Raw genomic sequence first — 13,124 nt, forward strand, 5'->3', positions numbered from 1 at the left:
GGAATATAAATTTTATATTATTAATTTGAAGATTATGATGTTTAACATTTTAAATTATATAATTTGAAATATTCTACATTACACCATCCAAAATTAAAATTGAAAGTCCAAAACTAAAAGTTAAATTTGAAATTTTTAAATTCATGGAGGTGCCTGATATGAAATTATAGCGGTAGATGAAGAATTTGGCATCTTTTGATTGATTCGCTTTAAAAGCAACACTGCTTCTCTTAAAACAACGGTAAAAGTCGAATCTGAAGCTTAAGTTTCTTATGTTACTTTCTAAAAAGACATTGCGTAACTAGCTTTTCTATTTTTACTATAAACTAAAGATACAGCCAAAATGGACGTAAAGAACAAATAACTAAAGACACTTTTGTTTTGTAACTTAATTTAACCTCTTAAATGAAAAATAAAAACTTCAACTTTATGCATAAAGAATTTGGGTTAAGAAATGGATCACATTCATTCATGAAAAAACAATTCCTCTTTTCTATTTCGATTTCAGTTCACTGTGCCCCACCATTACTTATTATATTATCAATGTTTTGACTTTCCTTTTGTATTATTTTCATTGTTTCTAGAACCCAACTAAATGCATACTTAGCTCTTGTTTACACGTTATAAACACTCTTTCTCTCCTCGTCAATGTTTTGAAGTTTTGACTTCATACTTAAATTATGGAATTAAATTAATATTTTAAATATATGAAAACCATTGTGTTGTTTTCTACATAACACTTTTTTTCACATTAATTACATATATTTACTGACTTATAATACATAATTAAGGATGTACTCGGAAGAAAAAGTAAAATAATTGCAAAATGAGAATAAAGAGAAGAGTGGTGATTTCTTGATACCAATTTTTGTTTTTATATTTATACTCTACCACCATATAAATTAGTATTTTATGATAATATAATAACTGTATAGTAAATGTTTCATAGTTGAATCCTAGAAAGACAAGGTTTTCCTTTGGGAAGTGACACGTGGAGCGTATTATGATGATAACGTGATGTTGGGGTCACCAACTAACCATGCAACAGAGTCAACAGTAGAAGGAAGATTCAGAATCTTCTTCTTTCTGCCTCTCTGCTCTTCTTCATTCTCAAAGCACTTTTCCTTTTTCCTTTTCGCTTTTTCTCACAAGGCAAATTCTGCATCTATTCGGATATTCATTCTGTATCTTTTTCCCTTTAGCTTTTTTTATTGCTTGCTTGAATTGAAAACTGAATCTGCATGATGTATTAGCTCACCACTTTCAAAGAGTTTCAATTACCTAACATGATTTTGATGTATCTATTGCCGTGTTTCCTTTCATCTCCAATGTGTTTTTCCATTTCCAAACGTTGTTTTAACAAGTCAAGGTTATAGCTTTTTGTGTCTTTCCAAACACATTCTTTTCGATTGATATGGATGGTGTGTTAATTTGTTCGTTTGTGAAGAACCAAAATACTCTTTGGGTTTATAACTTAGTGTATCGAAAATTTCACGTTAATTGCTTCTTGGAGTAATTTTTAACGTTTTCACATGCAGTTCTGCGTATCTTTGTTGATGGGACAGCATAAAGGGGGTTCAAAGATTAGTTCGGAATACCAGATAATGGTATTGTTTTTTCTAGCAACGTTTAGTCTATTATACCTCCTTTCGTTTGGAAAAATTATTAGATAATCGCGGATTATCATAGTTTCAATCAGCTGAATTGAATTTTTGAATAAAACTACACAGAAGAATTGGAACCATGGATACTGTGTAATCCTGAGACTACCTAATAATTTTTTCATGTGAAGATTTTCTCGTGTGTGTGTGTGAGAGAATATACTGTATGCTATTGACGGTAACTGAGGTTGCATTGGTTTTAAAATTCCCTTTCAAGGTAGAACTATTCGCTGCTAAGGATCTTGTTGGTACAAAATTAATAGGCAATCCAAATCCTTATGCTGTCATCACGTGCGGCAATGAAAACAGATTCAGGTTTGTTCGTCTAGTTTCACCTTTTCTTCATTTGAATTTCTCTCTCCAAGAAATGGTGGAGCCAGAGCATAAATTTGCTAGTGTCTTGGGGCGTGGTTTAGAAAACAAATGCATATTCTTTTATACTTTCAAGATTTTTCTTTTATGGGGAAGGGGATTCTTTCCGGCTGGTGTCATATATTTCAATCTTTATTTTGGGTACGTATTTGGTTTGAGCTTTTGGAACCTCGGATCCATGGAAAATGGAACCTGATCAAAGTAGCTTTAACTTGGATGCGAATCATGAATCCACGTTTTGACTTGATTCAACACCGATCCAAAGATGTACTGAGTTATTACCAGAAATACCTCTGTATTAGGCTTTTCTTTAACAAACTTCTATAGGCAAAGACACTTTCCAATTTTCATTTTTGGTTTTAACTATGTTTTCTATTTGTTTGTGCCATTGTCTTTAAGGTTTAAAGTTCTTTACTGCAATCAGCATTTAGTTTTCTTACGTTTTTTTGGCAATTAAATTTAGTTAGTTGCTAGTCTTATTTGTACTTTACATTTGCAAGTTTAGGATTATCTTTTTGAAGGAATAATATTTTGTGAAGCTTTGGAATAACTGAAAAGCACCCATATATTTGTTGTACAAGTGAATGACACTGCAAAGATTTTGTACTGTCAGAAATGACAAAACAGAATGTGCTGTCTCTCTCTGTTAGAGGCGCGGCCCACTCAAAATATCCGTTTTCCATACTTAGCTTATATCTACTTAGACAAAGGACTTTTTGCTCAACATTGTTCATAGGGCTCTCATAAGTTGATATTCTGGTGTGCTGCCACAGCTCCATAATCCGTGGTTCAAGAAATCCTTTGTGGGGGGAGGATTTCAATTTTTGTGTTCATCAACTTCCCGTCCAGGTAGCTTATTATCATCTATGTTTTCTTATATCGAGTAATTATTCCAATGTTAGGTTCAGTTCTTATATTAGCAGAGTGATGATACTGATGCTTAAGTTATTCAAACCGTTAAGCACCCAGATTTATTTTTCTATAACTTAACTTATTTCAAAGAACATGCTTAGTATTCTTCGATTGATATTTACGAAGGAGTATCAGTTTATTTTCATTCCTTATGTAAGTAAAAGCTTCTCAATTGACCTATTAAATCTGCTATCAAGATTTTCGTCAAACTGACTTCTTTCCCCGCTGCATAGCAGATCAAGGTAGCAATTTATGATTGGGAAATCTCTACAACAAGTGTCCCTCTTGGTTCAGTGACTGTTCCAGTTGAAAGTGAAGGTTCAACTCGTCCATCGTGGCATACTTTGGGAAGACCATCAGGGCAGGTAGTACCATTGTTATTGTCTTTTAGTTTTAACAGTTTTTTATGTCAGCAAAGTACTATCGTTAATATATAACTGAATGTCAGGTTACTTTTGGAATAAAAACACAAGCTTCTGGAAATGCTTCGAGGTGAGGCTTTTGGCTTTATGTTTGTTTTAAAAGATATGTATTATGTTGGTCCTAGATACTTTTGGGTGGTGTTATGATCATCATATATTGGTCTATTTCTTAAAGTTATTAGTTGACTTGAGTGATAGGATAAATGGTTATGGAGGAGGCAACTCTCAAAGAAGGATGCCACCCCTGGAAACACATGGGGTCCCTGTTGTCCATCAAAAGCCTGGGCCTCTCCAAACTATTTTTGGTCTTCATCCAAACGAGGTTACTGACAAAAACTTAACTTGTTTGTTTCTTGTTGGCGATTACCAATGTGGCGGTTTTTCTTCTGTTCAGATATGCAAAAAATAAAAAAGATTCCTGGACACTGTCCTTTTGTATGATTTTGTTTGCAGATCTGACAAGTGAAGCATATTTTTCAGGTTGTTGATCATACACATACCTGTGCACTAGAGACGTTATTCTTATACCAAGGTCATATGTATATCTCAGCAAGGCACATTTGTTTCCATTCCACTGTATTTAAGGAAATGAAGGTAAGACTATGCTTCTGTTTTGTCAAGGTTGTGTAGTGAACACTGCCTTTGTTGGTTGCGAAGAAAGGATTAGAGAGAGTAAAAGAGAAATGTGTGAAAAATTGGTAAAAGGAAATTGTTTAGTTGAAGTGAAATAGAGTACACAGACCCAAAAATGAATGGAAATTATAAAGGTTCGTGTATTTGGTTTAAAAGAAAAGAATAAAAAGGACCTATAATAATTTTTAATGCATTTATGTCTGCGTTGTTTTTGAATTTTTCGTATACTTTTTGGTCAATTTAAAACACCATAATCGATTGCGATTGGTAATGGGGCACGAGTGTATAATCTAATCGATCTTGCTAGACAGTGGGAGGCTAATCATAGATGCAGAGGGTAGAATAAAATCAATTTTCTCTCAAAAGGGCATCTTGCTAATAATTGATTTGAATTACCAGCTCATCATTCCTCGCATTTCTGATCAAATGCACTGGGAAAATTTTCAGTGTAGTCCCACCCAAATTTCATCACATCTCTACACAACCAAATTCCCATTTTCTTCTCCATTCTTTACTTTTCTTTCTTTTCTAACCCAGCTTTTACACAACCAAAGTGTATAGCTTGCATTGTTTCATGTACGAGGTTGTTGATCTATCACTGTTATCAGCTGTTTTAATTTTGAGATATATTGATAAAAATTCGGAGTTGGAGTAATTAGGTTTCATCATAGGTTTCGGTTTTTCAAAAGCAATTTTAGGATTTAGTTTTGCCTGGATCTTCATTTACTGAAACTGTTAATTTATATGAATTTAGAAAGAAGAAGAAAAGCCATTTCTTACTTATGAACATTGAAAAACTGTTTGCGTTGTAGTATCTTCTTTTTTATTACTTATTGTATAATTTCTTGGGGTATTTGGCAGGTGGTTATTCCATTTGAAGATATAGACAAGGTACAATCTCTAGTGCTTTTTCTTCCCCTCTCCCCTAAATATTTCAGTCTATCAAATTTACATGTGCTGCAACTATTTTCCTTTTTCTTAAGATTCAAACGAGTCAACATGCACTGATCAATCCTGCGATAACAATTGTCCTTCGCCAGGGAGCTGGTGGACGTGGTGTCCCTCCTTTAAAAAGTCGTGATGATGGTTAGTAATTAGTTGAAACATGTTCTTATTTATTTTCTCGGAGGAAATTTTAATTACACTTTTTATGATACAATTTAAGGGATAGCATCAACTTGCTTCCCCTCTGTGTGTGGACTACTTGTTTCTATACGTATCAGTGACATTTGCAGCACGAATGTTTTCTTTAATTTTTTACTGGCTTTCATGTTTTCATAAACACTGGCATCATACTGTATTGCCGGGTCTTTTATCAAAATATATTAGAGATACTGAACTTAATGTTGTTCTGAAGGTTGGAAATACTTTTTGCAGAGAATAAAAATAAGCACTACATTACCACAGATGATGATGGTCTTTGTCAGAATGTTTCACCTGCCACATATATGTTTGCATCATTTGGTAACAGGAATCGTGTGCTAAAAGATCTACAGCGTGCAGAAAAGAACTTTAATGAAATCTTGGAAGTTGAGAAGGTTAAAACAGCTGCTTAATCAATTTGGTTTCCATTATCTGTATTGCAATATCAACTGTAGAGATTTTGCATGTTTTTTATGCAAATGGAGGAATTCGACTCCACTAAAGTTGTGGGTACCTTTAGAAGGTTGAAAGAGTATTGAGATTCTGAGTATTGTAGTAGCTAGTTTTAATGATAGATTTTAACAACTTGATAGTTTATACATATTTTCTGACAATCTATACTGTTGCCTTTTTTTCCCATCAACTGTTATATTCTATATTTTGCCCTCTGTAGTGCTCACCTATCACATTTGGGGAGCCAGAAATATATCTTTATGCAATTATGTATTTTTGTAACATGTTCTGAAACTGATATGTACTGAGAGAGAACATGAGACATTAGATGAATTGCTTGTTCCTAATGTACACAGCAACGGCTTTGTTTATCGTGAATCATAACGTACAAATACAACCTGTAACAGTCATCCTAATTTACATAATTACTTCCAGCAAATAATATCATTCAAGATCACGCTTTTAATCTGATTCTTTTTCTTTCCTTTCTAATTTTTTGAGATGACATTTCTGGATAAATTGAGAAGAATTTGAATCGTTTTAGTTTTTCTCATCAATCATCATGTAGGAAAATGCAGTGCCAGAGCTGTGTGCATATAGCAGTTCTGTCAGAGGAAGTAAGATGCTGGATAAGGCTCCTGAGGTAAGCATGCCAAAAACCGGAAAACTTCAACCTATTATCCAAGGAATGTATGCATCGTTTTTTCCTTTTTTTTCTTTTTTACTGTTTTCTAGTTTAACTATCCGTTTAATTATTAGTGATCCTTTTACAGGAAGTTATTCCTGGGGTAGCTGAGATGTTTTCTAACTTGTTCATTGGTTCAAATTTTACTGGCAAGAATAATTCAGCAAGAAAGGACGCTAATTTTGTGGTAAGTTTTCTTCAATACTATTGTCATTCTTGTGAAAAGATATCCTTTAAAGGAGTGGCCAAAGACTTATAAGTCTACACTGGTCATATCTCTAATCAATGTAAGATCCAAACCCTCTAAAGCTCACGTCATTTTGGCTCTACATTTTTCTAGTCAGTCCCTTCATAGGTAGCCTTTGCAAAACACTTGTGGATAGGGTTGACTGAAATTAAGGGGGATTTCCACATCCTCCCCTTATGCCTAGGCTTTTGTCTGGAGTGTGACAATGTAATTGACTCAATAAATTTAGGATAGAGTCTGTATCATTTTTGAATTTGGCATTAGGCTTTAATTCAATTTCATAAAACAAACTTATAAAGTGATGATTCTCCAGGCTTTTTAAGCTCTATATAAGTTATATCTCTAATCAATGCAGAATTAAGCCACTACCCATAAGACTGCAATTAAGGCAGCCCTCAAAGAGGTCACAACTAGACAGATTAGGGGTGACTGCAATTAAGGCAGTTTTCCAACAACTATGTTATTTGCAAATTGACCAGTGGCATACAGCTGATGATTATGATGGTCAAGTTCGAGAGATAACCTTGTATTTTGTAACAGCAAATGTTTACCCCAAACACACAACCGTGAGAGATTGGCAACATCGTGTTGTATTACCAAACTTGGTTAGACTGTTGCTTTTATTTACGTATGATGAAATAGCAAAGGAGAATGTAATGATAATAATTGTATTTTAATGTTGATAGGTTTTGTGATCATGTTAACTTCCTTCCCCTTTGCAACTCATGCCCTTTCCCTGTTCTGCCCCCTCCACCCCTCCTAAACAAAGTCAAAATTCTTCAAATAACTATTCGGGTGTTCTTATGACTTTTCTTAGGTGTTTGAGAAAGTGCAACAGGCACATGATGTTCCATCTGGATCCTACTCTGAGGTAGGGAATACTTTAGATATCTTATCTGGTTATCCAGCCGTTTTTGTTTTTTTTTTTTTTTCTTTTTTCTTTTCTAATATGTTTGTGTTCTCTGATTTGAATCACTGCATACGGGTCACATACGATATGTGCAGTCAAAAAACGCCCCCATTGCGTGTGATTGAATGAATATGATTCATTGTCATTGAAGGAACTGCGTTTCTTGTAAAAACATGTGTGCTCTTGTTATTATAATTTTAAACCTTTAACATTAAATAAGCCGTATGGCCGATGAGTGAACAGTAAAGTGCCAAAAACAATCAGGTGAAACTTGTTTGATTATCTGCAAATAAGTAACAATAGTTCTTATTGTACTCATCATTGATTGTTTTCTAATAGTTGGCCACCAAATAAGGTTGCAAGGTATGTACTAAAAAACCACATACAATGCTGGCCCATGACCCCATAGTTAAAATAGTTTCTTATAACAAAATGAATATGTTATTTATCTTCTTTTTCTCCCTTTTGTCTGCTGCAGGGTTGAAGATTGCAGTTTCTGAGTGAGAAGGTAAAGCCTTTGGCAGCTGATTGAGAACACCTCATTCTCTGCCATGCTCTTAACTCATACTGCATGATTTGGGCATGTGAGTCAATCTTGCTCTGGTTGAATGACTTGAATAACATAAAATATTGATAGCTCAGTCAGTTTTAGATAATTCTGAGTTTTGTGACCATTGATTTAAATACGATGGTTACTTTTTCCAGATTTTCTTTGCAGCTGTAGAATGATGTATTAACTTCAGCAGTATTTCAATGTTGACAAGCATGTTTTGCATTTATCAGTGATAACTAGTGAATGGGTAGGTAATGAATTTAAAATATATGTATGTATGTATAATATATATATGAACTGTGATGTGATTTTTTCTATAATTATTCCATAGCGTCTAATTCATGCTTTTTGATAATTTGGTGGGTGAGACACCTTCTGACCAACCATATTGTCCACTGTTAATAAATTGTAGCATAAGGAAATAGCTTCTGAAGTGTAATTCATGTTGCAGCATCATTATGTTTGAAGTTAGAAAATAGATAAGGACTTATTTTTCACTTGCATCTTGTGATCGTTATTGGTGAAAGATACTACAAATGAATAAAATACTATATACTAGGTTGAAGCCAATTTAATAGTGAATGGGTTTTAATTGTTAGGTATTGAAGGACTTCCTTGGAGACTTAGTTTCACTTTATTGCCATTATAAAGAATGTAACCGTGAATGCAAGTAAAATGTGCAACATAATCCTTTTTTATCATGTTGATAAAATATATAAGTTGTTAGAATAAAAACATATGCACGTATATTTTTGAACTTTTGAAAGCTTGTTTATTGAATGATGTGCATTTGAATCTATTCAGACACAAACTGACATGCAAAAAACTATTTGCAACTTGATAATCATAATTTAAGGAACGAATGCCTAAACATCTGCTGCATGCAGAAGTAACAAATTCATAAAAATTAGCATAAAAACAAGCTTAAAAGATCTCTGGTGTTGTAGCTTTGGATCATTCCAGTCAACACAACACTACTTTACTTGAAGTTGCACGATTGTTAAACAAATTCAAATTTGGCTCTTGTTTTTCTGCTTGTAATTTTGACCAACATCTTTCTTAGGTGGGACCACCACCACATTCCAACTTGCATCCATAGCTTATTTTAATCATTGTCTTTGTCAAATTAAAATATTCCACTCTTTTAAACTTTAAAATGCTTTTAGGAATTACTGAAATGCAACTGTCATTGTTCGATTTGATCTTCTAGAGCATCTTGTTCTATTTAGGTTTATTTTCGTGAGACATTTTGGTCTTCAATTTTATTCATGATGCTAAAAAGAAAAAACAGCTAAAGGCAGAGAAGGCACAAAACAAATTATTGAGAGAATAATTTGTATTTAACATTTATGTGTAGTGTAGACTTCAATCTCACAACGGAAGGAGTTTTCATATCACTTTTGGGTTAAAACACATAAGGTGATAAAATGAAAATAGAAGTGTGTATTGTTGGGACCTAAAATTTGGTATCAAATTCAAGGTCATTAGTTAAAATTTTTAGTTCGACAATTGAGGAAAAGATTGATTTGGTTGTTATACTTTTAATAGAAAAAGTTATGCTATTAATATTAGTTATATCTTTTAATCTAATAGTAATTAGTTCATCCAACGTTGTGAACTATGGAAAGCTTGTTTGTTAAATAATATGTATTTTGACACATGTATAGCACACAACAAAATCTTAAATATTAGCATAAAAACACATTTCAAAATTGAAGGTAGTGATTTTTCAATTCAACATGATCTTGTTATTATAAAGATTAAGTGTGTCTTTTGTCCATGTAAAGTTTTTAATACATTAAATATGTCCTAAAATTTTAGGTATTATTTTCATCCCTCTAAATTCTGAACAAATCTTTTAGTTCCTTGTTAGTAATGATGGTATATAAAAAAAAATAGTGTGGATGAGATTGGTTGGAGGCAATCGTTGTGGTTGATACTCTGTTTTGTTAAATGTTGATTACCATTTAATTATCTGAGTGCTCTTATTTTTACTGGTAAACTTGAGAGAGCACATATGCAAGGCCAAAGTTCATGCTTGGAAAGGTTCATTGTTATCATGCATCGGAAGTATCCCATTCGTTTCTTCTTTTATTAGTAATATGTTTTTACATAGTTTCTGAGTTTATTTATGGTCCAAAGAATTGGTCAAAAGCGTGGAATTTTCTATAAAAATATTCATTTCAGTAACCTAATAACATAAATTGGTTATGATTTCTTGGAAATATTTGTTTGTCTTCTACAAATGGTGGATTAGGTCTTAAATCTTTGGTTGATCTTAACATAGCTTCCTCGATGAAACTCAACCTAGAATTTATTGATTCTGGTTTTAAATGGGAAAATATTTTGAGAATTAGAGTAATGTGTGGAGTATTCCTTTACAAATTTATATTTTCAATCTTCCATAATTTATCCCTTTTCATTATTTCTTTCCTTATTTTTATCATAAATTTTATCTTTGTGAAGGTTATAATAAATCACATTTATAACATCGACGAAATAATGAATTTATTGATCTTGTTGTTCCAACACTTATCCGTGAAACCCTAGTTGTCACTACTCTATAACCTAGTTAAAGAAGACTTTTAGGAGAGATTTTTAAAACAATGCTTTCTTTTTCTAGTGCACTCTCATATATCCCAGGTTGGGTATTTGATTTTATTTTATATGTTTTTATTTTCCTATCTCATGGGAACACATTCCCACGTCATGTTTGTCGTTATATTTCAACAAAAATCTATAATATTTTACTTAAAGATATATCAAGAATATTAAAGTTTTTAATGTAATCAATAATATTCTCATCAACGAAAATTTAAATTGTAAGGCTCAATCCTAATATTTTAAGGGTTGCCTTATCACTGTTGGGCCTAAAGGCTGGCCCAAAGGATAAAAATCACTCCTAGTCTGTCCTAACTCACACTTTCCACTCATTTCAGAGAACCTTGAACTACAGCCGTCAACCTCTCTGCTAGGGTTTGTTTCCGCTATTACGTTGAGCTAAGAGGACTTTTTGCTCCACGTAAGTATCCCTTTCTAGTTCATGTTGGCCCCCTTTTAATCACCTTTCGTATTCCTAGTTAGGATCCTATGTTAACCCCATCTACTGGTTCTGTTCCACCTTTATTTCAACCCTGTAGTTCATCCCTAGAGTTGTTGTGCTCGTGGTCGTGTCATCAGGGTCCTTGCTAAACCTTTTTCCAGGTACGGGGAAGTTAGGGTTTTGGGTCTTGAATGATTTTTGGCTGATTTAGAGTTTGTTGGGTGTTGTATGATCTATATGATTGTGATGAATTTGTGAACTGCCTTGTACTATTATTTGGGTGCGAACATGTGACTGTTGCAGGAGAAACAGTGGCGAGATCTGTTACTCTCACCCAAGCGAGACTAACTCGCCCAGGCGAGACTTGCAGAAGCAAACTAGGGGTTTTGCGAACTCTCGCTCAGGAGGAGAGCTCTGGTTTTGAGCGAGGCACTGTCTCGCTCAAGCGAGAGCCACTCGCCTAAGCGAGGAGGAGTGAAAGCTTTAGGATGCTGTTGTGGTTTAGCCCAAGCGAGGGACCTCACTGTTGGGCGAGAGGTTGTCTCGCTCAGGCGAGGCAGGGCTTGCCTAAGCAAGCCTGCAAGAACCTCCCAGCACTGGTCGTAATCTCGCCTAAGCGAGAGCACCCCTCTCGCCTGAGCGAGGGCTCTTGCCTTGAGCGAGATCCGCTGCAGGTTGTGTGTTTTCTTCAATTAGTAATTGGATGGTTTGATTTATGAGCTATTCTGTATGATGCATGAGGCCTGTGAAATGAAATGCATGGTATGATCTGTGGTTATAAATTGGATAGAGGTGATTGAGGGATCTTGGCATGTGAAACTAATGAGTGGGTCAGAAATTAAAGAGGCATGGTATTGGTATGAGATGAGGCCCTATACTCATGGATTTGGGAATGACTAGTGGTATGGATTCAACATGTGGTACGAATGAGAATTTGTTTCAGAGGTTGTTATGATATTATAAGCATGATAAGAGTTTCTCTTGTTGTTGGTTGATGTTTGGTCTGTGGTCAGTGTGTAATCCCTTGGAATCTCTAGGTGAGATTTTAGGGTCGTGCTTCAGTGGTCGGGACGTAATTCCACGACTCCTGTTAGTGGGTGTCCATGGTGGTGCCCCATCTATATGGTCTGGTAAGGATTCAAGGTAAGGTTGCATCCTGACACTCTAAGGAGTCAGTTAGTCTCACTTAGAGCAGACTGACTCTTGTGGTGAGAGTAGCAGGAGGCCTGAAACTCATTAAGGGCTAACCTTGTGTGTGAGGGAATTGATTCATTGTAACACTTGTAACACTTAGCTCGGGGGTGAGCAGCTCGGGGGTGAGCAGAGGTATCCACCGCAAGTGCAAGCATTCGCTGAATCTGACCAGACTATATATATCTGGATGAGTCGAGTCAGAGTCTAGTGTATTGTTTGAGAAGTCAGAACATGTTTAGATGATATATAAAATGCTTGGATTGTGTGATGGCATGCTACTATTTGATGAACTGTTTTACTCTAGCTTGCCTTGTTTGCTTATTTGATTGTCTTGTATGTGGTTCTTCTCCCTTTGCGATGATCATCAATTTATTGATGTGAGCAAATGCGAGAGGTGTTCGCGGTCAACAGGGAAATGGTGACTCCGCTGCTTAGCCATCTGGACTGGATTGGTGCACTCTAGGCTTTCTTTTAGGGCCACGGCCCATGTATTGGCTGTTCTTTAATTTCCCAATTTGTTTACTGTTGAATAGTTGTATCTGGTTCGTTTGAGCATCATGGTGTGCCTTGGTTACTGTACGGAGTTGGGATTGTAATCCAGGACTGCGTTTATATGTTATCTTTGTGTGACGCTTCCTTTAATTATCTTTATTGATTAAATGGGACGTTACATAAATACTAGTGTATAACCTCGTAAGTTCATTACTAAATCAAAAATAAATTAACTCGTTAATTTATTAATCATAATTGATGTTTAGCAATATTCTTTAACGGTCAGATAACATGAATTATATTTTACTTTAGAATCACTTGAAGATTAATATCAGTAACGAATCTTGAACATAAATTTTGGAGGGGTCAAAATAATATAGTCAAAATTTAGATATCTTTCAGAG

At 34.6% G+C, this 13,124-nt stretch overlaps 1 protein-coding gene across 21 annotated transcripts; it reads left to right on the forward strand.

Annotated features, from left to right (window-relative positions):
- The first annotated feature begins 1,002 nt into the window (after window positions 1-1,002).
- LOC114178141 (BAG-associated GRAM protein 1-like) lies at window positions 1,003-12,870 on the forward strand. 21 transcript variants are annotated; one of them, XR_003603275.1, is made up of 17 exons: window positions 1,003-1,152; window positions 1,539-1,607; window positions 1,879-1,976; window positions 2,807-2,882; window positions 3,182-3,310; window positions 3,394-3,437; window positions 3,566-3,689; window positions 3,848-3,961; window positions 4,862-4,891; window positions 4,984-5,086; window positions 5,378-5,538; window positions 6,165-6,239; window positions 6,370-6,468; window positions 7,346-7,399; window positions 7,917-8,022; window positions 8,157-8,238; window positions 10,931-12,870. XR_003603275.1 is itself a non-coding variant. In XM_028063876.1 (16 exons), exons 1-15 carry the CDS (start codon window positions 1,018-1,020, stop codon window positions 7,920-7,922), a joined length of 1,317 nt encoding a protein of 438 aa, XP_027919677.1. In that variant the 5' UTR covers window positions 1,003-1,017; the 3' UTR covers window positions 7,923-7,946; window positions 10,931-12,870. The 21 variants fall into 21 exon arrangements, 5 of the variants coding, with proteins under 5 accessions (XP_027919677.1, XP_027919675.1, XP_027919673.1 ...); XR_003603278.1 differs by having other exon boundaries at window positions 7,917-7,946; window positions 8,144-8,238; XR_003603277.1 differs by having other exon boundaries at window positions 7,917-7,946.
- The last annotated feature ends 254 nt before the right edge of the window (window positions 12,871-13,124 follow it).

The sequence above is a fragment of the Vigna unguiculata genome, chromosome 3 (assembly GCF_004118075.2).
Source record: "Vigna unguiculata cultivar IT97K-499-35 chromosome 3, ASM411807v1, whole genome shotgun sequence".
NCBI lineage: Eukaryota > Viridiplantae > Streptophyta > Magnoliopsida > Fabales > Fabaceae > Vigna > Vigna unguiculata.